Raw genomic sequence first — 25,414 nt, forward strand, 5'->3', positions numbered from 1 at the left:
TGATCCCATGTAGAAACAGAGGCTAGGAGAGTCAAGGGTTGTGTCTGAAGTCTCAGGACCAGTCCTGGGAGAGCCAGACTAGCTACAGACCGCCACGTCCTCCTCCGGTGCTCTCTCTAAGGCGCTATGCCGATCCTGACCTTCTCTAGGGTGCGAAGGCAGGGCTGACACACCAGGGACGTGGAAAGGCCGCCACCACTCTGCTTGGCCAGTGGTCCACCATGCCAATCATTCCTCATCCTGAACATCACTCAATCAGAGCTGTGGCTTTCCAATCTAGAAATGCATCCTCTTTTTCCTTTTCCCAACTGGTTAGCCGTTCTTTCTCATTTTCCTGTTGGGTCATGAATTTCTTGCCCCTAAACGGTCACATTTTCTCTCTCTCCTTGAGATACAGTTACAAGTCATGATCTTACTTGTTAACACCGACAAAGCTTTCTCTATGCTCCAGGTCCACACTAAACCTCTCTCCTTGCAGAAGGAGGTGGGGCATTTAGTGGGTATAAAGGCTGCTGTATCTCATCTATGGCCACATCTCTTCTATAGGTAAAACTGCCAGAGTGTTAACGTAGAACTTTCAAAAGATTAAGATATAATTTACATGCCATTTCAATGGTTTTAACATTAATTAAGATATTTGTTCCTGCCTGCAATTACTAAACTACTACTTGCTTTCTTTTCTCCTGTGGTTGTAATGAGAAGTTAGAAAGACCAACAAAGAGGTTAAGAAACGGATGGATAGTGAAAAAGGTAATATAGAGGCGCAGTTCTGTGAAAAATAACAATGATATTTAACCAGTTATTTATTAAGGAAAAATCTCATATTGTAATAGGTTAACACCGATTATGTTCTAAGAATATAGTCGTCTCTCTGATTTGAATTTGTACAAAGGTAACCTATAAAACCTTCTGTAAAAGGTTTAGAGAATGATCTTGTTTTGATCCTGTTTTGATGACTTGAGGCCACTTCTGCACGCTTCTGCGTCATTCTCAGAATTCTGCTGAATGTGGCAAATCCTTTGGTTTTGGTTTGCTCTCAGAGCCTGGTGCCAAAGAACATGCAGTGCGGAGGGAAGCTCAAGGGCTCTGTGGTCAGACAGGTGTGGGGTTGAAGCCCTTAAGCAAGTCACTTAAACTCTCTGAGACTCAGTTTCCTCATCCACGAAACAGGGAAAACAATTCCCATCTCATAAGGTCATGGAGAACATTAAGTAAAATAATACATGTAAGATTCCTGGTACTCAAGCCACTGTAGCCTTTACAAGACCCATTTAACATGAAGTGAAGCAGAATTCTCATGAGTTTCGCAAAGAATGTGTCCTGAGGCATTCATCAAAATTTTTTCCAAAAAAAAGTTATTAGTCAATATCTAAAAGAAGAAGAGGAGAAGGGAGATAAAGCAAATACCACTTGTATAACTTTTCTTCCCTTGCAGGTGTCATTTGGCACCCCTACCCTGAATTGGTAATATTTCATCACTACACCAAAAGCTCCTCAGTACTGAGACTAAGTTTCATTTTTGGTCTTCCCGAAAGTAGCACAGTGCCTAGCACAGAATATGCACTTACTATACACCTGCTGTTTTCCTTCTTGGTGGGCAACCACTAGCAGAAAAAGTTAAATCTCAGGGCTCTTACTAGTGGACATTCCCTTTGCGGAGGGCTCTCCCTGTATTTCTGATGAGGCAAATTTGTGCCGATGGTACCCAGAAGTGGGATGGAAGAGAGAGCCAAGTTTTCAAAGTAAATGGAGGCAAAGATGGGAAGGAACATAGAAAACAACTGAGATATTTACGAACCAAGGTATCACTCTAAAGATTTCTTACTATTTTCAAAGGGAGGACTGTACGTTTACAGTGGAAACACCTGGCAATCACTCACTCAACCAAGCTATTAAACTTAACATCATTAATGAATGGCCACATGCATGTAATATAAAACATATGGCACCAGCTATGAAGTAGTCTGGCCAAAAATGTTTCACCTGAATCTAATCAAATCTTTAGACTGAATTTCCAGTATACAAGAAATACGGGGAATGGAGGAACAAGGTAGGTGACACCACGAGGAAATAATCTGATAAATCTGGAATGTGGAGCATCTACAAATTCACTAGACTTGTCCCTTCAAAAGGTCTATGTGATGGAAAAAGAAAAAAATTAAGGCACAATTCTAGGTTATAAATATACTAAAAAGGCTAACAGCCAAACGCAATGCATGAGTGAATCTGGACTGGCTCCTGGTTTGAAAAATATATAGTTATAAAAGACTGTGAGGGGACAACTGAGAAAATTTGAAAATGGACTGGATATTTGATGATACTAGGGAATAATTATTAACTTTCTTAGTATGTTAAAGCTCCTGAAGTTATGTAAAAAAATAGGTCCTTATTTCTACAAGATACATGCGGAATGAAGTTTAGTGGTCCCTGCAATTATTTTCAAAGGGCTCAGCCTCCCACCCCAAAAATGTATTTCCATCCATCCATCCATCCACATGCACAGAGGTTGATAAAACAAGTGACAAAATGAACAACTATTGAGTCTAAGCAGTGGATATACCGATGATCATTGGACTATTGTTTCAACTTCTCCGTTTGTTTGAAAATTTGTCTTAATAAATGTCAGAAAACATGGAGGCAAAGTAACAAGCAAGATACTCTTCTCTGTCCTGAATGGAAATTTCTTTCTCTGGTATTTAATAATAAAAATAAGTTATCAAACTTTGTCCTAATGCATCTGGGCCAGTTACTGGGGACTATAAATGCCTCAGACGCCCTGTATGACAGATTCTGGGGACAGTAGGCATACTGAGGAAAAAGGACAGACCTCTTAATTGGGTATCATTTTCTCTGACTTTGTAACCTTAATATTTCTACATCAAGGATCCTACCAGGGGCTGGCTCTGTGGCTCAGTGGTTAAGTTCCTGCCCTCCGCTGTGACGGCCCAGGGTTCGGATCCTGGGCGCGGACATGGCACAGCTCGTCAGGCCACGTTGAGGTGGCATCCCACATCCCACACTAGAAGGACCTGCAACTAAGATATACGACTATGCACCATGGGGGGTTTGGGAAGATAAAGCAGAAAAAAAAAAAGGGGTCCTATCAGCACCTGGCTAATAAATTGTTAAATGTAGCTAGTATTTGCTTATTTGCCATTTTAATTTTTTTATAAAGTAAAATTCTTTATCTTTTACTTGGACTCCAGTAAAGGAACATAGAAACACAAAGATCGCATCCAGCATGACTGCTATTCATCCTTTTCAGGAGTTCAAATCCATCCCTTGGAAGTTCCTTTTTGAAGGGCCCGCTGGTACGGGGAGGTGGTGACAACCACACAGATTTCTAGGAACTACATTTGCCTACCCCCTTCAACGGCCGCCTGGCATCACATGGGTACCCTGCACTTAACGCAAGCACCCCCAGTTCTTGGGAGCTGATTCACGCAAGTCAACTCACCAAATCTGAGAGCCACTGCTTTTCAGAAAATAGTAATGGATTCTGCTCCCAAGTCCATGTAACTGATGATCTTCAACCAGCAATAAAAATAGCTTTGGATAAACTTTACAACTTGTGATGTTGCTTCTGCGTAAAGATAATCTAGTCATTTGACATCACTCGCTTTTTTTTCAATAGTGATGCAGGTGATATGTAAGAAATACAGGTATGGGGGCAATAACGCCTGTTTTCTGTAGTCTCGGTGCTCCATTAGTCCTGCTGTTGGGGACAGGAAGGTGAAGCCGCAGGAGATGTAAGCAGTAAATAACCCAAACTTCACTCCACTCACCCATCCTTCGCTTCCTTTCTGAACCTTTCTAGACGGACAGCTATTAGAAGATTAACTGGACAAATTAGAGCTTTTTCCAAAGGTAGGCAGCAAGAGAGAGAAGCACCACCCAAAGGTAAAAGTTTGTATTATTTGGGCAAAGACAAACGTAAAGTGAGTCTGAAAATTATTTCAAAGAGCTAGCAACTATGTGATTCTCTCCCAAACCAAAAACACAGCAGACTAAGGCTAAAACATAAAAACAGAAAACAAACTGAAGCTTAATGCTTAAAAAAATACATATGTAATATGTTATATATAATGCTAAATACGTATAGCATACATATATATATACACAGTATCTCCAGGATATATGTATACATGTGTATCTCTCCAGAAAATGTGAAAAAAAGTGTTTCCTTTTGGTTCCAGACCAAGCTTATCTGAGAGAAGCTGAAAGTCTTACCTAGATACAAGGATGCATTTTCTTTCTTGACATTGTCGTCTAAGTAGGTTGGTCCCAGGGTATAAATAGGTGTGGAGCCCATTCCGATGAGAATCTGCGCGCAAATGAATAAAGCCACGTAGACCCAGTGGTTGTTTCCTCCCGAGTCCGTCAGGCAGGCAGCAGGCTCCAACGCGGCCGTGGAGTTGCCGCTCTGGCACAGGCCATCGTTGGAGGCCGAGGCGTTCAGCTCTTGGATCTGGTAGGGAGGCGAGATGAAGTGAGGTAAAGCGAAGAGGGCAGCCCCGACGGCGATGAAAAGGCCACCCACGGCCAGCCACAGGGGCCGCCGACCCCGGCCGCCAAAGTAGCTGACGAACACCACCACCACCAGGCTCCCGATGTCAAAGCAGCTGACCAGCAGCCCCGACTCGGAACTCTTCAGGCTGTAGCGCCTTTCGATGGTGGTAATGACACTGCTCAGGTACCCGGAGACCATCAACGCCTGGATGAAGGTCAGAAAGCACATGCAAACCAGGAAGCAACGGGAATCGGTGAGGACCACGTAGAGGCACCTTCTCCCCTGGAGCGTGGCCAAAGCGGAGGACACCGACACGGTTTTGATGACTTCCACCCTGTGGTTACAGTCCACGAGCCCTGCCATCTCTGCCGAAGTGGACGGGGCAGAGGGGCTGGGGGCCAACCGACTCGGGCCTTGCTTCAACTCCTGATGGCACAAAGAATCTGTACAGCCCACGGCTGGCTTGGCGTCTACACTCGCGGGACTTAGATCTGGCCGGCAGGAGGTGCTATTCAGGACGGGTAAACTCTTGGACCTGAAGGTCTCTGGTTCGCACTTCTCTTGGAAAGCTCCTACTGTGGCCGGTGCTTGCAGCTGCTCTCCCGCTTGGGGCTGCAGCCCCGTGCCTTCGTCCATGGCTCTTAGAATTCAGATTCGATCACTGATCGCACTCAAGCACTCTGGCGCTTTTCATTCACCGGCACGAGGGGCCGAAGTTGGGCCCACGCAGTCTTGCCCACCAGGGACCGGGGCTGGGGAGGTAGAACCGCGCAGCAGGGCATCCTCACCAGCAGCGAGGCGCCCAGGGCATCCTGACCTCAGACGCGGCCCCGAGGCTCCGCAGCCGCGTGCCCCGGGGGACAGGGGTCCGCGCGGTCCTGCGACGAGCCCTGCTCGGCGTCCTCCTCGGGGCGGTAGCTCGCGGCAAGAGCCCTGCGCGTCCAGGGCGCATCCCCTCCGCCGCCGCCGCTCGGCCTGCCGCCCGGAGCGAGTACGCCCCGTGCCCAGCGTGGGGGCGCTTAGCGCTGCTGTCCGCGCCGCATCCCGCCCGGCTGGCTGGGCCAGAGGCGCCCTGTCCTCGCCCCCTCGGCTCGCGACACCCTGGGGCGCAAAGCTGCCAACCTGCAAAGCAGAGAGAGAGCAGTCAGCGAAGAGCGTCTGCGGCTGGGGCTGGCGTCCCGGCGCCCCGCGCTGGGTGACTTGGACGGTCCCAAGTGGGACCGAGGGACGAGCGAGGAGGGAAGCCCCGGAGGAGGCGGCGGCTGCGGGCTGCAGCCTGTAGTGCGGGAACAATAAGCAGCAGGCGGTCGGCGGAGACCTTCCCCCATTGTCTGTCGCGGACCTGCCCCCGCCCCGCCCCTTTTGCCTTTAATAGAGCATCTGCTTTTATATGTTAATAATTATCAACCTGGCAGCCCTGAGTCAGGAGCGGGGTCTTTGATTCGAGGGAACTAATTGCAACCTTTTGGGACTCCTACTCCATGACTCAAAATAGAAAATGCCCAAAAGAACAAAGGAAAGTTTTTTTTTTTTACGAAGACACTGCATTCCCAGCCCCAATTGTAAAAAAAGAAAAAAGGAACGGAGAAAGCTATGTGTGTAGAAATGTGTGTACACACTTGTGCGCAGGCACGTGTGCGCGATCGGATGTGAATCCGTCTGCTGCATGAAAGACACGTATTCAAAGCCCAAGACAGCCGTAAAAAGGTCAACGTGCTTGCCTCTTTATTCCCAACGCTAAAAATAACTCCCCAGCCCGAAAGAGCTATTCAATTACGAATACCGGGGGCAGTTGAGGCTGCGGCCCACACTAAGTCCCAGCGGGCAGTGTCACGCGAAACCGAAAATCAGTTTCCTTTGCGGAGGGGTGGGGAAGCCACAACAAACAAAGACATGCCGGCACGCCGTCGCCGAGCGCCCAGGAGCCCGCGGAGCCCGCTGGGCACCGGCGGCGGGCAGGGAGGCGCTCTATTTACACCCAGCGCACTCCCGAACGTGGGCCCGGGGTGCGTGCGCGCGTGCGCGCGCGCACACACACACACACACACACACACACACACACACACCCCGGCGTGTCTGTCTCGAAACCCCTCGCGCGACCCCACACCCAGCTGGAATTCGGCAAAAGCCGGAAACAGGTGTGTCCCCAGGGTAAGCCCGGGCCCCTAATCTCGGGAACTCCCGCTCGCTGCCTCTGGCCGCGGGGGATGTGCACCAGGTGGGAGAGGAGAACAAGACTTCACCGCATTGGGTTTCATTCTGCGGCGCGCTTTTGTGATGCTGCTGAGAAAAGAAAGGAGGAAGGGTAAGGGAGAAAGGCGGAGGGGCTGGGCGGCCAGGGGCGGCCGCGCCGGCGTCTCCCTCGGCTCTGCCCTGCCAGACCCGCTCCCAGATTCCCGGCCTGCCGGCCGCTCCCAGCCCGGGCTTCCCCGCCGCCTCCTTGCCCAGGCGCCTTCCCGGGGAACCCCGCCGGCTGCCGCGCGCCGAGCCGGGGAATCCCGGCAAACTCCCTCCCGCTCCCGGGCGTCCAAGCCCCTGCCTGGGCGGGCACCTGCACCGCAGCGCGGACTCGCACCGACACACGGATCCCGGCAGGGAGCTCTGGGAGCCGGCGTGGGATCCCAGGGACACCCCCCTGCGCGCACACATACACACAGCCCGCGGGAGGACAGGACCGCCGGGGACAGCTCGCGGCGCTGCCGGGGCGCACGAGCCGCAGCTACTCACTCGCGAGTCTGTCGGTCAGTCCGGCTGGCTGAGAGCGGAGCGGCGGGAGGTGGGGACTGTGGCGGGGTAGCAGTAGTTGGGAGCCCCCTGGGGAGGCAGCCTCGGTCCAGCCGGGAGAAATCAGTGGATCAGACTGTGACTTAGGCTGAACTCTTCCCCACAGCCCCTCGCCCGCCACCCAAGCTGCTTCTCTCCAAACAGACAGACGCGCCTGGAGAGGAGCGGCAGAGGGCGCAGGCGCGCGGCCCCCGCCCGGCCCAGCCCCGTCCACAGGCAGCTAGCCATCCCGCTGCCCTTCACCTGAGCGGCGGCGGAAGGCGAGGAGCCACGAGGGAGCAGGTCTCCAAAACAGTGAGCTGCTAAAGCAGAGAGGCTGCTCTGAATTTAAAAAGTTATTTCTGTTCGTTTATTCCTTGCTATGGGCACCCACAGTGTCTCAGGAACCATAGTAGGTTCTGGGGACTAAAGATGCGTCGGACAGGATCCTTGGACTGAAGAAACTGCCGTCTTGTGAAAGAAACACCCCTGTAAGTAGCCTAAAACAACGCAGTACATTCTATGCAGGGTGCCACTGGAGAACCTAATATCCGTGAACCTGTTATATCTTCACCTCTAGGCAGAAGGAAAGGCATGTGCAAGAGCACAGGGACATGGTGCTGCCATTAACAGGTAGATGAGTTGCAGGGAGATTGCAGGGATGGGGCAGAGGACCGGACTGCAAGAGCGTCAGAGTAGGAAACGTCAGCAAGGGCTCCATAGGTTGTGTGCTATGAGCACTGAAGGACAGTGACATTCTGACTTGCTCATCAGAAAGCTGGTTCTGCAATGGTGGGTGAGAGGAGGCCACACTGTGAGAGTGGAGACAAGTGAGCCGGGCAGTGTCTGAGCAAAATGTGATGAGGCAGTGTGAGGGGGCATGGAGAGGCAGGAGCTGATGGCAAACACATTGAGAAGGTAGAAGTGGCCAGACTTGGAAGCTGATGTAATCTGGAGGGTGAGAAAATGGACCGATACAGGATGTCTCTCAAGTTTCACACCTGCCCGGGTGGATGATGGCCCATAAAAACACAAGAGGGGAAACATGCTCTTGGGGGGAAGATGTTCTCATTTTAGATGCATTCACTTTGAAATGCCTTTAGGACATCCAGGCATACGTGTCCATAAGTCATTGGATAGAGGTCACACAGGAAGTTTGAACTAGGTATATGGATTAGGAGTCATCAGCCCAAAGGTGGCCTGGGGTGATAAGGAAGATCGCACAAACTGAGGAGAGAAAGACTAAGGACAGGGCTCTAGAGACAACACAACCTAAGAAAAGGAGAGGGAAAAAGCTAAGGAGGGAGACTAGAAGCAACGGTCAAAGAAGTGTGCAAAGAATCAGAAGAGAGTGAAGGTCACAGGAGCCAAAGGAGCAGAAAACTTTACAAAGGGAGTGGTCAGAGGCCTAAAAGCCTGCAGGGAAGTCAAATAGGACGATTGCTGAAAACAGTCCGTTAGCTGCAGCAAGTAGGGGGACACTGTTGAGCTCAGACAGAGGGCATAGCGGCCTAATGAGGGAGGGCGATTGTTCTACGATTATTGGTGACTGTGCTTGCCATCACTGCCATGCCAAAGCCACGTCATTGCTGCCTGGCCTTATCCAATGAGAGCGTTGGCTCCACTTTCAGATACGGTGAGTGGAATGTGGAGAGATTAGTAACTTGGTAAAGGCACAGAGCTAATGTGTGGACCACATGAACGGGATACTCCAAAAATCCATGCTCTTAACCCTGACTCTATACTCCCTCCCTTCTCATTGGATAGCAGCTTGACTTTTCAATGCACCTTGAATGTGTTAATTATCTCACTTTAGTCCAACAACCGCTGTATCTACAGTTGATCCTTAGAGAACAAAATAGGCCAGCTGACACCAAAACCCAGCTAGGGTGTGCTGGAAGCCCATGTTGAGACAGCACTTGTCTTCTGGAAGCTGCCTGACTGATTGATCAAATGGTACAAAAACATGCATTTCCTTATCCCCTGCCACTGTCTCCTTCTTAAGATCTCCATCAAGCCCACCCTTACTTTTTCACAAACGGACAATGTGACTCCAGCTGCCCCCCCGCCCAGATTTTAATCCCCTACTACTGATAAGGTGGGCAAAGCAATGCAGCACTTCTTGTACCTGACTACTCCTCTGAGCTCGTTCTGGATCCCAATAGAATGGATCTCCTCCTATTACAGCCTTTCAAGCTCTCCGACCTGTGCCCTCATTTCGGCCTCAGCCCCAGACATCACTTATTCTACAGCAAATTCCATCTGTGTCATGAGGTGCCAGCAGAGGGCTTCCCTGCCGAAAGTCAAATCATCATGTCCCTGGAACACGCTGTGTTTATTCACGGTCAATTGCCATAGTTCAACTGGAAACAGCTCTAAGAACCCATAGATTTTTTTATTGCCACTAATAGAAAGATCATGATTTATAGACAGAATTTAAAAGGTCCAATTAGCTACCCATATAGGACACAAGAAGAAAACCTTTAGCAAGAGACGTTTCTTTTGCTTTCTCTCTCCTAGTCAGATAGGACTTTGGAAAAGGCTCAGTGTGCTTCCATCAGCCCTAATCTTCAAGTTCATAGAAAGAAATGGACTCACATCATGGGGTTCTGCTACCCCCACGGCTTATTTCCCACGATATGAAAGAGTACAGTTGCCAAGACCAGGATACCTGCCTTGGTAGGTGTACTGGGAGAGGAAGAGCAAGACTAAAAACTCTCTTAGAATTTCCGGGCTTGCTTATGCTTCTTCTGAGTCGTTAATCAGACTAGCTTACACGTAACTTGCATCTTTCCCGATCTTCATGTAATAAGATGGTGGCCTTTGGAATTACCTCGGGCCTTCTACGGGCTTAAAATCTAGCTGCTCTGGAGAATGGGGTAGGGAAAGCTGAAGAGCCTTTCTCCCCCGCCTCCTCTTCCTCCTAAAAGACAGTTCACTTCAGAGGTCTCCCAGACACAACAAGAAGAATCGGGTTTTGGCCTAGAATATTTTCTGAGTTTAAAATATAGTACGTAGTTGCCACTACTCTATGGAATTAGGTGTTGGTTGTTGAAGAAGGGACAAATTGTGTCTTTAAGGTAAACTTTTTTGTGTGTGCCTTCAAAATATTTTTGTAGAAATAATTTTTTATTTTTACTTATTAATAAAAAAGTTAGGATACCAAAAAAAGATTACCTATTTTTCTTGTTGAAATACAGCTTTATTCACAGACCCTGAAGAGCTATCCAGATTCCTAACCTCTGTGACATATTTAAATTACATCTCTATTCTTGATTCAAAAAAGTAGTTTATGATATAACTGATTTCTTCAATTTCTTTTTTCTTTATTTTAATTTTTAATTTAATTTAATTTTTATTAAGATATAATTGACATATAACATTGTATTAATTTCATTTGTACAACATAATAAGTCTAGTTAACATCCATCACTACACGTAGTTAAAAATGTTTTTCCTTATGATGAGAACTTTTAAGATCTACCTTCTTAGTAGGGGGCCGGCCCCATGGCCCAGTGGTTAAGTTCCTGCACTCTGCTTTGGGCAGCCCAGGGTTTCGCCAGTTCAAATCCTGGGCGCACACATGACACCACTCATCAAGCCATGCTGAGGCGGTATCCTACATGCCACAACTATGTACTGGGGGGCTTCGGGAGAAAATAAAAAAAGGGAGGATCTACTCTCTTAGCAACTTTCAAATATACAATACAGTATTATTAACTATAAGGTTACAAGGTAACCTCTTGACAGAACCTGGCATTTGTACCCTTACTTAGATGTAAATTTCAAGCAGAGTGAAACAGAAGAACAGATCTGGCCCTGGGGTACGGTGAATGCAGGGTCTGTGGTTTGAACATCTGCCAAGTGCTAAAGGCGTATGGTGACCAACCACGTCACTTTTAGCACTGCAAGTCCCACAGCCCAAGAAACCACAGTTCTATGAACTCTGGGACACTTGGTTACCCTCTAAAGGAGCCAAGCCACTGGGCGGTGCCTCTAGGAGGCAGCCAGGACAAGGTGACAAGACTCCATCAGTCAGGACCTTCTAGAAACTGCCATCTCCCTCAGTAAAATTAAGCCAGATACTCCAAGGCTAGTAATGAGGAGAAAATTCCCTGTGAAGAGGGAACATTTGTCCCCAGAGATTCACATTCCCTTGAAAATTTTTCGTAATTACCGCCACCGCCACCTGGCCCTGGAAGAGGAAGGAGTTAGGGCAGGAAAAGGAAGGAAGGAGGTAGAAGATGCGATCTGCCACGGGCCCTGGGCATCTCTGCACGTTCTCTGTGGGTACGCCAAGAAGGCGAGGCCCTGACCACTCTTCACCCGGGCCATTTCTCAGGGTTGTGTTTGCAGCCAGCAACCCTGAGGGATGAGGTAACGTTTTCCCCTGGACAACGCAGGCTTGCGTCTGCTTACTCTGGCGCAGCCACCAAGATCAGTGCTCCTCTCCTGTAATGCAGTCACTGCGTGTACAGGCATCCGTGGTGGACTCTGCATCACCCCATGGGACTCAGAGGGCGTGGGAACCTGGACAAACATCAGAGCGACACTCTGCCTGCTGCTTTTGCCGTGAGTAACAATGTCCATTGTGTCTGATTCTGCAGTCTCTTCTCCCCAGCATCGTGAAACAGTAGCAGGCTAACTTGTTAGCTTAGGAGCAGGGTAAGATCTAGACCCTGCACAGTCCTTGTGAGACACCATCCAATTTTAACATTCTAACTCAGATAGCAGCTTCCCTTACATTCTACAGTCCAGCTGCGCCAAGGTCCGGGCTTTTAAACAGATCTTTCCTTGGGCTTAAAGGCTAATAAAGGAAAATAAATATGTGGGATAACATGAAATTAACTGTGTTAGATATGGTTGATTGGCACTCTGTGTGCAGCCCCGACTTTTCTGTTATTTCTTAAATGACAGAGTCTGGAAAACTACATTTCCCAGACTTCCTTGCAGATCGGGTTTGAGACAAGAATTGGTACACTCCTGTGAGTTTTGGAAGGTAGAGTAAGGCACAGGCCACATCCTTTATGGCTATCTTAGGCCAGCAAGCAGTTTTTCGAGACATGGTCTTTTTCCGCGTCAGTATTCGGTTGTCCAAACTCCAGTTTCTGGATGTTGAGAGGCAGTTGCACAATTGGATCTCTGCCTCCAGCCACAGCAGGATGTCCTGAAGTCAACAGACCAGCAACAGCCTTTGATTCATGCCCTCCAGATTAGCAGATCACCCAGCTTCCCTGAGAGGACAGATCTGCAATGTTCTAAGAGTCGTTCCTGGCCATCCAACCTAGAGAACATCTGTGCAGCCTTTCCAGACATTTCGTAAGCACATAACTCCCTATAGTGAATCCCTTTCTGCCTAAAAGCTCAGAGTGATTTCTCTGTCCTACCCGGGGCAAAGACCAGTACACCAAATAATCAGCTTGTAAATTATGGCCCACTCATCCACAGTTTGGGGGTCCCCCCCTTGTAGAAGTCTCTTTTGGGACCTACCTCAAGGATGACCCTGAACTATCTTATCAAAGTCTAGATCCAGAGAACAAAGCCAAGAGGAAGCTGGTATTCCTCCCTTTCCTTCCTTCTGGATTTCCATTTCCTACCTGAGGACATGCTTCTTCCCTAGATGCCTGGAAAGATCCACATTTCAGGGGTGGCTCAAGGGGGTGACCTTATTCCAGGGCATAGAAGAATACTTAACACAAGATGATGTAAAATGACATAATCACTGCAATGACACACTGTTGAGCCCCTCCTCTAAAGCACGTGGGCCAGCAGCAGGGTCTCATTTCCTTACATTTATCTAAGAGACCTGAAGCTCAGATGGGTATAAATAATTTGTGGTATAGTCCTGCTGTTGGTGAAAGGCAGACTGGCTGCTGGACAGCAGTATCCTTCACTTCCCCACCCGCTTCTGAAAGTCTGTGTCGTCTGTGGGCCAGACAAAGCAGAGTGGGTAAGAATAAGGACTCTGTGGCAAGCAAACACTATTTCATCTTTGTGGTGAGTGAATGGGTGTCACTTATACGTATTTCATCACAAGAAGATGCCCCACTTCTAAGATGCCTCAATTCCAAGATGCCCCATTATTTTATGTACCGCTAAGAAGGAAAAAATGCTGCCGATTAGACTATGACACAACACCTTAATGATTAAAGAGAGAAATAAAGAGCTCTGTTGCCAATCTGCCTAAATTTAGTTCTAGCTCTGCCATTTCCTGTGATATGGCTTTGGGCAATTTACTAAGCCTCTCTGCCTCAGTTTCCAAGTTAGGATTAACCACGGTATCTATCTCACAGGTCTGTTGTAAGCAGTAAATGAGAGAACATTTGCAAAATGCTTCCGACAGGGCCTGGACCATGGTTGGTGCTAATAGATGTTAGCCTTTGTAACGGTTATGCATTGCTGTCTTTGCATTCATCTTAATCATATTTTTCCTCTCTGATCGTTGGAGGGCAGGGGATCCAGAATCTTTTGTTTCATACAAGCCACACGCTTCTCTAGGATTAGCTCCCATCTGGGAAATTATGATCAGACTGATAAAACATCATATATTCTTTGGCGTCCAGTATTTGGTTGTCTGTGTTTGTTTTGTTTTGTTTTCCATCTATCAAACATGGGAATCCCTTCCTTATCAGCATCCCCACCATCTCTCAAGTATTTACAACAGTTAAAAAACCATCATCCCGCTCATTTATCATGTTAGGACTGACTACATATTTTACATACATTATTTCATCTTCACTCTCAGGTATATATTACCAATCCCTTTGATAGAAAAGGGAGCTGAGGGTCCAAAATGATCATCAATTTGCTCTAAATCGTTCAGCTTAGAAAGTGTGGAGAGAAATTCAAACCCAGATCAACCACATTTCAAAACCTATACTCCTAGCCACCTTGCTGTATTTTCTCCCAACTGTACTTTACATAATTTTTAGGAACTCATCTATTGATTATGGTGAAGCATGTCTCTATAGTGAAATATTTAAGTAGATTAAAGGATGAAACAGTCTAAATGCAAACAATGCCGGCTATCGCTTTTGAATAAAAATACAAAACAAGGTACCCATGGAGCCATGACCTCTATAATGACTGGAATTCAAGTTTTCACAGGACTGCCTAACCTTCCAGTCACTAGCCATGGTTCCATTCCCAACTCATCACACCTCCCAAACCTTCTCTGCATTCCTTCCCTTTACTACGGAGCTTGAGCATCAGGAACAAGCTTACCATGAAGTCCATCCCACACAATCCTGCTGCCCGTCTCCCACCACATTCCACCATAAGACTGAGAAAGAACTGTTCAGTGGTGGTGAGAGAACCTGGCCTCATTCCCTCAGAGCCAGTCCTACAAGGAGAGCTGAAATCAAACCCGGCTTCCTGAGATCCCGAATCAGAAACAGCACATAGTAGAATTCTTTTAATAAAAGAACACGAAAATGTAGGGGACTGTGGGAAATGAGCAGGAGCTCAGAGCTCAAACATCCTTTCCTTAATATAAAGACACTCTGAAAGAGCTCTTTACAAAGTTTTCTCCAATTTCCTTCTCTTGGGGCCAGCCTGGTGGTGCAGCGATTAAGTTCGCATGTTCCGCTTCAGCGGCCCGGGGTTCGCCAGTTCTGATCCCAGGTGTGGACCTACGCAACACTTGTCAAGTCATGCTGTGGCAGGTGTCCCACATATAAAGTGGAGGAAGATGGACACGATGTTAGCTCAGGGCCAGTCTTCCTCAGCAAAAAGAGGAGGATTGGCAGCAGATGTTAGCTCAGAGCTAATCTTCCTTAAAAAGAAAATTCCTTTCTCTCCTCTCTATCCTATTTTGTTGTTGGTGAGATTTTTGATAATTCTCTGATTACAGAAAAATTCCAAAAGTCCAGACGGAAGTGCTATATTATTTTTCATTATTTTTACTGTTGGCTTCGGCATGTGTGTGCAGGAGCCTATGTTTTTGGCCTGACTCTTATGCTCCCTTCTCTTTGGATGTCCGTGATACACTGACAATTGTTCACTTTCTTTTGTTGTAACTAATGAATACAAAATGACCCAATATAAGTAGAATGTAGCACTCAGGCCCTCAGGGAAGTGATTTGAAAGGATTTAGTGTTCCATTCGGAGGCTGCAAACCTGTCGTCAAGGTATGGGATTTAAACGACAAATAGATTGTCTTATGTCATTTCCTTTGTGAAAATTAGAGCTGTAAGAGTCTAAATTTAGTTTCTCTAAATTGAAGAATGACCAGAAGGTAGGGCATGTGCACTGTGAAAAGAGAGCATCTAAACATCTCCATTCCTTTTCCGTCCTTTGCTTGGTTTTCTTTGTGAAATTTCACACCAGAGGAAAAATGTGATTTTCCAAACAGAAAAGAACTATTGCGAAAGTTCTCCTCATTTTGGACCCACGATGAATTATAAACTCCAGGGGAGAACTGAAATGTGCTCCAAGGAGAAAAAAGAGACGCATAGATAAATGAAAATATGCATTTTCTCTCTGTGCTATGTTCCTCCTCTTTAATCTTCCCTAAAGAAGAAATACCCTTAGGAAGAAAAGTCTGAAGCCCTAGCAACAATTTTTACTCGTCTTAGAAAATCTCTTTTTATTAATATCTTTCACACACGTAACAAAAAAGCAAAACTGAGAATGAGCAAAGTAATCCAGGCTATTGAAAAACTGGTAAAACTAGCTCCCTGATATGTCACCAACACACATCCTTACCGTCTCGTGCCATTTAGAGACCAGGATCCTGATTTCTGCTGAGTGCAAAGCCCATGGCTCTGAGTTGAACCCTGAAAAGTAAGCAGAATTTTCACGTGTGGGTGGGAGTCGAGGCCTCTGAGACAGAACCGCAACTGAAGAGGGAGACTGAGACAGAAACACTCTTGGGAAGGACGTCTCGGGATGGGGGAGCTGTTAGGAAACTTAGAGCCCAGGAAGGGGCCAGACAGGAAGGAAGATAGGAAAGCTGGTCACCTCTGGCAAAGAAGTGTGGACTCTATTCTATAGACAATGGAAGTATCAGAGGTTTCTAAGTAGAACTTTACCAAGATTAATTTCTCAAGAAGAGGTGGGAGGATTGGAGTGGGAGAGAGAATGCAGGTAGAAAGACCGCTCCCAAAGCAATTACAATAGTACAGGCAAAACCATGACCTTGGGGTCCAAGAAGTAAGTAAAGACTAGCGTGGGACCACTGTTGGCTTATGACATGGGAACAGATGCTCTAGATTGGAAGCACCTGAGGGATTATTTAACCAAAAACTCACAAACCTGTGCCCAAATCGTGGCGGTGAAGCCCAATATATATTTTTTTGTTTTCAGAATTACTTGCCAAAACTAATTTTAAACTTGGGAGATTTCAGATGAAAGATCCAGACTTCTGGATTCTTGAAATTTGGCATTTGTCGCATTGGGTTCAAGGCCTTCAGTTACCTGCCTGGCCCCTATTGGCCTCTTAGTCTGAGATCTCTTGACTTGGCCAATTCCTGTCCTGTCATCCCTACCCCAAATTAACGATGAAGAAACTGAAAGCCGCAGAAGGTAAATAAATTTCCCAAAGTTTCACAAGCAGTTGGTGGCAAAGACAATGAGGGATGACGTGGCACAGGGACAATTCTACTCCCTATGGCAACTTGACATATATGGTCTCTGCTCCTCACAAGCCATGAAGGTGGACATCATTATGCCCATTTCATAGAGGAGGAAATGAGGTGAGAGAGAGACCAGGTAACTTGTCCAAAGCCACAGGGACAGCTGATTAGCCGTGGAGACAGTGTTCAGACCTGATTCACCCAAGTCCTTTTTATGATGCAATTAGTGTAGGAGCCTGGAGCCAGACAAACCTGCTTAAAGCTTGAGCTGACCATTGACTGGCTGTGTGATAGCAGGGATGTTACTCATGCTGTCTAAGTTTCAGCTTTTTGGTCTGTAATCTGAGTGAATATGTACCCAACAGCAGTTAACACATGGGAGGAATTACAATTCTTATATGTTGGGCGTTCACTCACACCCGATATTGTACTAAGCGCCACACTCCAAGATAAAATGGGTGCTATCATCCACGTTTTGATGGAAAAAATCCTGAGATTTAGAAAGGATGCAACATCCCTAAATAGTGAAGAGCGGTCTAGATTTTTCCTCTGGTCCAGTCTGATTTGTGTGTCTCAGCCACACTCTCCACGGGCCTCCCGAGGGGGCACCACATACCCAGTCGGTGCTCAGTAATTAATCGCTCTTTCTCCTACCCTTTCTCTTACGCCACAATTAGACCATTGGTTTTTCAGCCCGCTAATACTTCCTCCATTCTAGTTTTTCAAGGAAAATAAGATTTTCTCCTCCACTTTCTGTAATTCAGACCTGTTTTTAGAATCAGAAGTGTTACACATCAACAAAGTACACTATGGTTATTAAACTTTTATTTAAATATTGTTATGGGCTGAATTGTGTCCCCTTCAAAATTCATGGGTGGAAGTCATAACCCTCAGTACCTCAGAACGTGACAGTATTTGGTAATAGGATCTATAAAGAGATAATTCAGTTAAAATGGGGTCGTTATGGGGGCTCTAATCCGATGTTACTGGCATCCTTATAAGAAAAGGAAATTTGGACACAGACAGGCTCGGAGGCGAGACCATGTGAAGACACAGGGAACGTGGAAGGCCATCTACAAGCCAAGGAGACGGGCCTCAGAAGAAACCAACCCCCTGATGCCTCGATCTCCAACTTGCAGCCTCCAGAACTGTGAGAAAATAAATTTCTCTTGTGTAAGCCACCCAGCCTGTGCTCCTTGTTCTGGCAGCCCCAGCAAACTAATACAAATACTGATAAAAACGAAGCCAAACATTTAAAAGTAATAATAAATAACTTAGTTGAAAGTTTATTTTTTTTTCTTGAAGATTTTACTTTTTCCTTTTTCTCCCAAATCCCCCAGTACACAGTTGTGTATTTTTAGTTGTGGGTCCTTCTAGTTGTGGCAGGTGGGACACCGCCTCAGCATGGCTTGATGAGCAGTGCCAATGTCCACGCCCAGGATCCGAACTGGTGAAACTCTGGGCCATGGAAGCAGAGCGCATGAACTTAACCATTCAGCCACGGGGCTGGCCCCTGAAAGTTTATTTTTAAAGAATTTTCAGGATTGTAAACATTTCTGACAGTAAAGAAAACTTTCATGATTCACATCACAGAGTAAATTGGAAGGATAGGACCTAAGAAAGAACCCCATGGTACCTGTCAGTCAGAGACTGTGCTCTCAGAGAGCGCATCTTAATGCAGGAGAAATGTTACAACAATGGGTAGAAAAAAAGACTGTGATTAGGACAGATAATAAAATAAAAGCAATTTATGTTAAAGTAATGTGATCCATAACAATTTAAATGAAGAAAAAGAGTCAAGCAGATATGCCCAACTGAAAAAGAAATGAAATATATTATACCTGCATTTAAATGGAAATACTAATCACAAATCTTAAAACTTCTCTAAGATCCAAAAATATTTAAGAAAACATAGATCTGGAAAAGAGAGACAAACCCCTAAGAAACTAGCAGTAACATCCATGTGTCCAGATTCTCCTCACTTCGGGGTTCTCAAACTGAGACTGTGTCCCCCCAGGAGCTCTGGGCCACCTGCCAGTAGTAAAGCCATGTGATAAACACGAGACATCTTCCTAGAAAGTCATCTTTATTAAATTTTGGAAATAAGATGACAGAGATATATTATGGGGTATAAGGAAAAACTCAGACATATTTTCTAAATGAAACAAGACCCTTTTAAGAAATGTGGTGTTGGCTTCAGGTCACTTAAGGCTATGGCATCCGAGACTCCCTGGGGTATGTGGCCACTCTCTTCAGCCCAGGCCACTTTTGTTGGAAAGTTTAAGAAAAACCTTTATCAGATGCCAGTTTTATCCTCAAGAGGTATGTATTTTATTCAGAGGGCCCCAAGAAAAAATATCTCAGCCACACAGTTTGAAATTCTCTTAATTTTGTCCACATGACTCTTTTTCAAACAAAATGTGCCTGAGAAATTAATTATGCTATCAATCATTCACACTTTAGCATGGATTACATCATTCACATGTTTTCTCAATACCTGAAATTAGCTGTATGTGGAAATTGGAGGTAGGAGAGGTGATATATGTCAGAGTTTCCATGGAAAAAGTTGCCAACTCTATTGGGTAATTTGATGGGACTATTTCCCAAAATGTGGCAAGGTGTGGGGACCATGAGGGATATGTGGTACTCTGGAGATACTAACAGTGGGATGTTACACCATTCCCTACCAAGCTTAAAGGGGCAAGGGGAGGGAGCAATTTTCAAAAGTTGGACAGAGAAAACAGTACAGAGAACCCCACAAGATGAGAGCCGTTGCCTTCAGTAGAGGGACAAAGTCAGCCTTCAGTGACCCTGCAGAGAGAAAAATGGGGCAATTAGCACATTTTTGGGTCCTCACTCCTCTGCTGGCCTCTGATCTCCTGCTGGTTGACCCCATTGGAAGCTGAGAGCGAAGGAGCCCACTGAGGCAATCCATACCAGTCAGCCTCCAGGACACAGAACAGACTGCAGAAAAGTGGAGAGCTGATCTGGAGGGAGACCAGAAGATGGCCAGCACTAGAGGACTGAGCAGGAGAGGACTGAGTGGTCCAGGAGATGCTCACAGGGGAGTAGGACTGAAATGTTGGAAGGATTAAAAATGTTTAAACAATGGAAGACCTTGGGTTCTGTTTTCAAAAACTTGAAGCTTTAGTGTGAAAAAGGATTTAGAGAATATGAATAGTAGGTTTCTGTTTAAAGTACAGAAGAACGTTACAGATACTGGAGGTGAGTTCAGTAGAGAAGTACTTCCTCAGGAGGCAGTACAGTTAGCTCCCTGTGTGACAAGTGCTTACATTTGCCCACCATTCTTTCCCCAACCCTCTTCCACTTCCACTTGCAGGAACACTTGGCCCGGTGGCCAGAGGAGCAGTCACATGTGGTAAATAATCCCAAAAATCTCCTGGCCACAGTGACTGCCGTGGGCAATGGGCATGGGACCAGAATCCTTCCCCGGCTCTTATAAGTTGAAGCTGAGAGAGAAAACCGTCTTTCCTCTTGCATCACCAAGCTGGAATGTTGAAAATCTGGCCCTGCCTGAAGCCATGTTCCAAGCCACACAGAAAATTCCAACCTGAAGTGGCAGAGAATGAGGCCATGCACAGTGAGGGGTGATGGAGAGAGAGAAAGATAGTCCCAACCATAACAACTGAGTCCCTCCTTTGAGTTAGCCCTGATATTGGTGAGTTCTGTCCTTCCCTTTTATGGGAGGCAATAAATTTCCCCTTTTACTAGAAGTGATTAGAATTTAGTTTCTGTTACCTGCAACGAAAGAACCTTGGCTAATACATTCCCCCATGCTATGGGTTGAATGGTGTCTCCTCAAAAAAGATATGTTGAAGTCCTAGCACCTAGTATCTCAGAGTATGACCTTATTTGGAAATAGGGTCTTTATAGAGGTAATCAAGCTAAAATGAGGTCATTAGGGTGGGCCCTAAACCAGTATGATTGGTGTCCTTATAAAAAAGTGAAATTTGGAGACAGATGCATACAGAGAAAACACTATGTGAAGAATGGAGTTAAGCTGCCACAAGCCAAGGAAACTCCAGAAGCAAGAAGAGACCCATAACAGAGCCTTTCCCCACAGCCCCCAGAGGGAACCAACATTGCCGACACCTTAATTCAGACTCCCAGCCTCCAGAACTGTGAGACAATGAATTTCTGTTGTTCAAGACCCTGAGTTTGAGGTACTTTTTACTACAACAGCCCTAGCAAACTAATATACTCCACAACTAGGAGGTAGGAGAAAGAATTTGTACATAGAGTAGGACAAGATGATTTTTCAAAGTCTTCCAGCTCAGAGATGTCATCATTTCAGATATGGCTAATTGCCCACAAGAACCGAAAGTTGAGTCTCTTTTCATCGTGAATGGCGTACGTATAGCTGCTAATTCAGAGACTGCCCTCACAGCCCTTCCCAGGACACCACATCTAACTCTGTCAGTCAGCCACGCAGCATTTATTGAAGATTTGTTGTTTATATTCATTAAGTACAAACACTAAGCAAGAAAACAAAATAATAGAAACAGTTTTTGAGGGCCTTGTGAATTACATGGAGAAAATATAACAGACAGGCATAGAGTAACTTATATAAACGAGTGTGTCAGAAAGTACACTCTAATATCCATGATTCCTCATCTTCAGCGAAGCATCATTAGAGGCTCCCAGGGGCCCAGACCCACGGCTAGGACAGAGTCCACAGGAGCCCCATTTCCAAGCATTTTGTATCTTTTATGCAGAATAAAAATGAAGTCTCCTAAAGAGGGTAAAATCTTTGTTTAAATTGTTCCTGAGACCTACATATTTCCCCAAATACAAAACCTAACTGTAAAAAGCTGGGAAAAAAAATTAAACCAACGCCAAATTTATTTCTTCAAATGAGTTTTTTACTTCCAAGTTGCTGACTTGAGAGACTCCACACTTATTCCGACAACGCTTCTATTACTCACTTGGAATCTGTATTAGTCAGACAACCAAATCCACTGTTGCTAGTTTAAGTAGTAAGAAATTTATTACGGAGTATTAGCCACCTCGTAGAATCTCCAGGAGAGTCAGGGAAGCAGATCTGGGCATTACACAGCCAGAAACAGTATCTGGAAGAAGGCCTGCATGACTGTCTTGGCCGGAGCCCCAGGGCTGCCACCTCAAGTTACTTGGCACTTCTGCCCCTTAGGACCAGAACCCTGAACCTCAGCCAGAACTGCCCCGGAAGAACCAAAGGTCTCCACCCCTGTCCCCTGCAAGAAGAACTCACTTCTCTGCCTGGCCACTGCCCCCAGTTGCTCACTCTTTCTTCCAAGACCCTTGCCAATGTCCCTGTTAAGCAAAACCGACCACATCCAGGCCCCCAGCTGCAAAAGTGTCCAGGAAATGTATATCACAGCTCCCCAGCCCCTTCTATATAGCAAAGCACGCAAGAAGGGTGAACCAATCCACTGTATCTGCCACAGAATTGCCTTCAGAACTAGTTTGTCAATCATAGAAGAAAACTGTATTTCAGTATTTTATAGTCATGCTTTGACAACGTATGGATTTGTGAACTTGATCGGACACTTTTTTTTTTTTGCATTATTGGCTCTGAAAATCTTTTTAATCTATGAAGAATATAATCCAACCCCAAATTACGATAGTTTCAACCAAGGATGGTATTCAAAAGATTGTGCCATAAGATCTAAACGTTTTTCCAAAACATTCCACAAAAAGTTTGAGCAAACGGTGGCAGTATTGAAAGCAATGGTTAGCATCCCAAAGATCCTACTTTGAGAGGGGCAGCATTCATCAGGATGGAGACATTCTGAAACGTTTGCTTTTTAATCAATCCTATTAGTGACAGACAGTCCTCGTTGGAGCTACCTTCCAGCTTCCTCAAGGAAGACTGCCAAAACACCTGACGTGAGCAAAGTCTATCACCATTTGACTTCCTGCCAGAATTCTTAGAACCATCAACCTTTCAAAAGAAGCCTCTGGTTAATGGATCTTCCAAGCGACACACTGCAGTGACTCAATACTTGGATAGAAGGCCTCTCATAAAAGAAGCACGCTTCAGAAAATCATATTGCCATTTTCCCCTTTGGTTGAATTGACCTCTTTTTAGGACTCTAATGACCTAAAATCAAGTTTTCATTTATACGTTCCACTGCGTATTCTTAGACAGTATTTAGAGCGTGTGCAATTTTGTTCTGCCAATACAAAATCTGGACAAGATCCAAAACCTTACTCAGAGATCAGACTTAGTTCTTTCAGGCATTGAAATTCTCTTCATAGATGCATAGGTAAGTGATTTTAGTTTTAACCCTTACTGTGCACATACTCATTTTTGTAGGTATCCATCAGATTTATATTTGGGGAAGAATTAGAAGGAATGAGGATTACTTAAATCATACTACTTTAAATAATTTAAGAACCATTTTGCAGATGTGATTTTATTTGTAAATGACAATGCACATGCTCCACCAGGTGGTATCAAATCGCAGCCAGGACCAAGATGATCGTGAATCAAGGAGCTCCAACTCAGAGACTGGCTACTGCCTGGGCTCATCCCAGTCATTTCATTTGCCTCTCAATAACAGGATGCTGTTTCATCCTTTGAACTTTTCAGATTCCACTTAGCACATCACGGCAGGGTTATTCTGTACCTACAATCCCCTTACCCACTGGAGATTCTCAATATATATCAGGGCACAATAACCCTAAAGAAACGACAGGCCTCCAAGTCAGGCGAATGTGAATGGAGTGAAATTGAGCCTCGGGGCCTCTCAGTTGTGTGACTCCTGACGATATCCTGGGAGCATCTCTGTACCTGTGTTCACATGTTCATATGCTTTTATAAACAAAGGTAAGATGCTTTAACTGTAATCCATGAAGTCCTTGATCTCCTTCCAATACAACTTCCTCTCCCATCTGTTGGCACTGGAATTGCCATGAGCATTTACAGGATCCTAGTAAGGGGAAATAGGGCTGGGAATCATTTACTTTGTATAGTTTTCTGATTCACAGTTACATCCATGCACAGTTAAATTGTGACCAGGAATACACATAAAACACACCATACCCACTCACTCAAAATCAGGACCCAAAGGTTGTAGTGCTGGAGGTCACAGTGTGACACTGTGCCTGCCAACTTACAGAGAGTGGGTAAGAAACAAGGTTTGAAGTATTTTATATTAGTCAGGGTTCTGCAGAAAACCAGAAAAAATAAGAGAGAGATGACAGCTAGATAGACAGACAGACAAACAGAGATTTATTATAAGGAATTGGTTCATGTAGTTATGGAAGCCGAGAAGGCCCAAGATCTACAATCAGCAAGCTGGAGACCCGGGAGAGCCTAAGGGACAAGTTCCAGTCTGAAAGCCAGCAAGCTTAATACTAAGAAGAGCCCATTTTTCAGTTCAATCCAAAGGCGGGAAAAGACCCAAGTCCCAGCTCAAATAGTCAGGCAGAAAGAGCTCCGTCAGAGCTTCAGTTGATTGGACGAGGCCCATCCACAGGGCGGACAGCAATCTGCTCCACTCAGTCTACCAGTTCACATGCTAATCTCATCCAGAAAGCCCCTCACAGACACACCCCGAACAATGTTTGGCCAAATGTCCACCGCCCCACGGCCCAGTTAAGTTGACACATAAAATTAAACATCACATGTAGCCAGCCAGAAAATCTTGCCAAATCTCACAGCTCACATATGATAGAATCTTAGAAATTTTCCCAAATTTGACAACAATTCTAAAACTTATATAACATTACCCATAATTATGAAGCTGAAACAAACTTTCCTAAACTATCCATAAAGAAAAAAGTGTCAAAGATGCACGTATGGTAGTTAATTAATAAAAATATTATCTTCTTTTTCTAGATTATTTTTTGTGTCTGTGGTATTTGTTGGCTTTTTAAAATTTATAATTTGTTGTGATTTTTTTTCATTCTAGATAAATATCCTCTTTAGTATCTAGTTTTGTGTTCTTTTTATTAAAGGTGGTCTCTGATATTGCTTAAGACCCAGGAAGCATGTCACTTGGCAGGTCTACGTCATTTCATAGAATGAAAGTTTTTCAAACTGTTAAGGCCCTTAGAGATCTTTCTGGGCCAGTTGTCTCAGCCCTGGCCATGCATTCTAATCAACTGGGAAGCTTTTTGAAAAGCCGATACCTGGGCTCCAACACAGACCAATTAAATGGGGATCTCTGGAAATGGGGCCCACCTTGTATTTTCTAAAAGTTCCCCAGTTGACTGTACAGTACCGCCAGGTTGAAAACTACTGCTCTATCTTAGTCTTTTCATACTACAGATGATGAAATAGAGGCCCAGGGAGAGGCTGGAGCTTGCCACGCGTCACTCAGCTAATAAGTGGCAGACTCGACATTAGAGCAGGAATCTCCTAAGCCCAGACCAGAACATGGCACTGACACACTTCTTATTTAATCATAAGAATGGTCACAAAGAATATTATTGTAGATTGCACCAGTAGTGCACACCCACAAAGGGTTGCTGGCCACAGAGAGCTAGAGAATACTGTTTTAAAATCCTTAGGTAGAAACTACTGTTTACCTTCGATTTTCATTCTCCTGTGGCAGAA

The 25,414-nt window shown here is 45.5% G+C and overlaps 1 protein-coding gene and 1 long non-coding RNA gene across 3 annotated transcripts in view; one reads left to right on the top strand and one right to left on the bottom strand.

The window, feature by feature from the left end:
* The window catches only part of SLCO5A1 (solute carrier organic anion transporter family member 5A1), a 130,241-nt gene extending 122,820 nt beyond the window's left edge, over positions 1 to 7,421 (bottom strand). The window contains exons 1-2 of one of the 2 annotated variants that reach the window (XM_046642240.1): positions 7,238 to 7,421; positions 4,231 to 5,632 (exon numbers count right to left, since the gene is read on the bottom strand). In XM_046642240.1, the coding sequence (XP_046498196.1) occupies positions 4,231 to 5,146 (916 nt within the window). In that variant the 5' untranslated portion in view covers positions 5,147 to 5,632; positions 7,238 to 7,421. The remainder of the gene's footprint in view (positions 1 to 4,230; positions 5,633 to 7,237) is intronic. The other variant, XM_046642239.1, reaches the window with a different exon arrangement.
* Positions 7,422 to 7,600: 179 nt separating this feature from the next.
* On the top strand, positions 7,601 to 18,001 carry LOC124228020 (uncharacterized). The gene is made up of 3 exons (XR_006885608.1): positions 7,601 to 7,764; positions 11,737 to 11,845; positions 17,871 to 18,001. It is a non-coding gene; the product is annotated as an uncharacterized LOC124228020 (long non-coding RNA).
* The last annotated feature ends 7,413 nt before the right edge of the window (positions 18,002 to 25,414 follow it).

The sequence above is a fragment of the Equus quagga genome, chromosome 16, assembly GCF_021613505.1.
Source record: "Equus quagga isolate Etosha38 chromosome 16, UCLA_HA_Equagga_1.0, whole genome shotgun sequence".
In the NCBI taxonomy this organism is placed as follows: domain Eukaryota; kingdom Metazoa; phylum Chordata; class Mammalia; order Perissodactyla; family Equidae; genus Equus; species Equus quagga.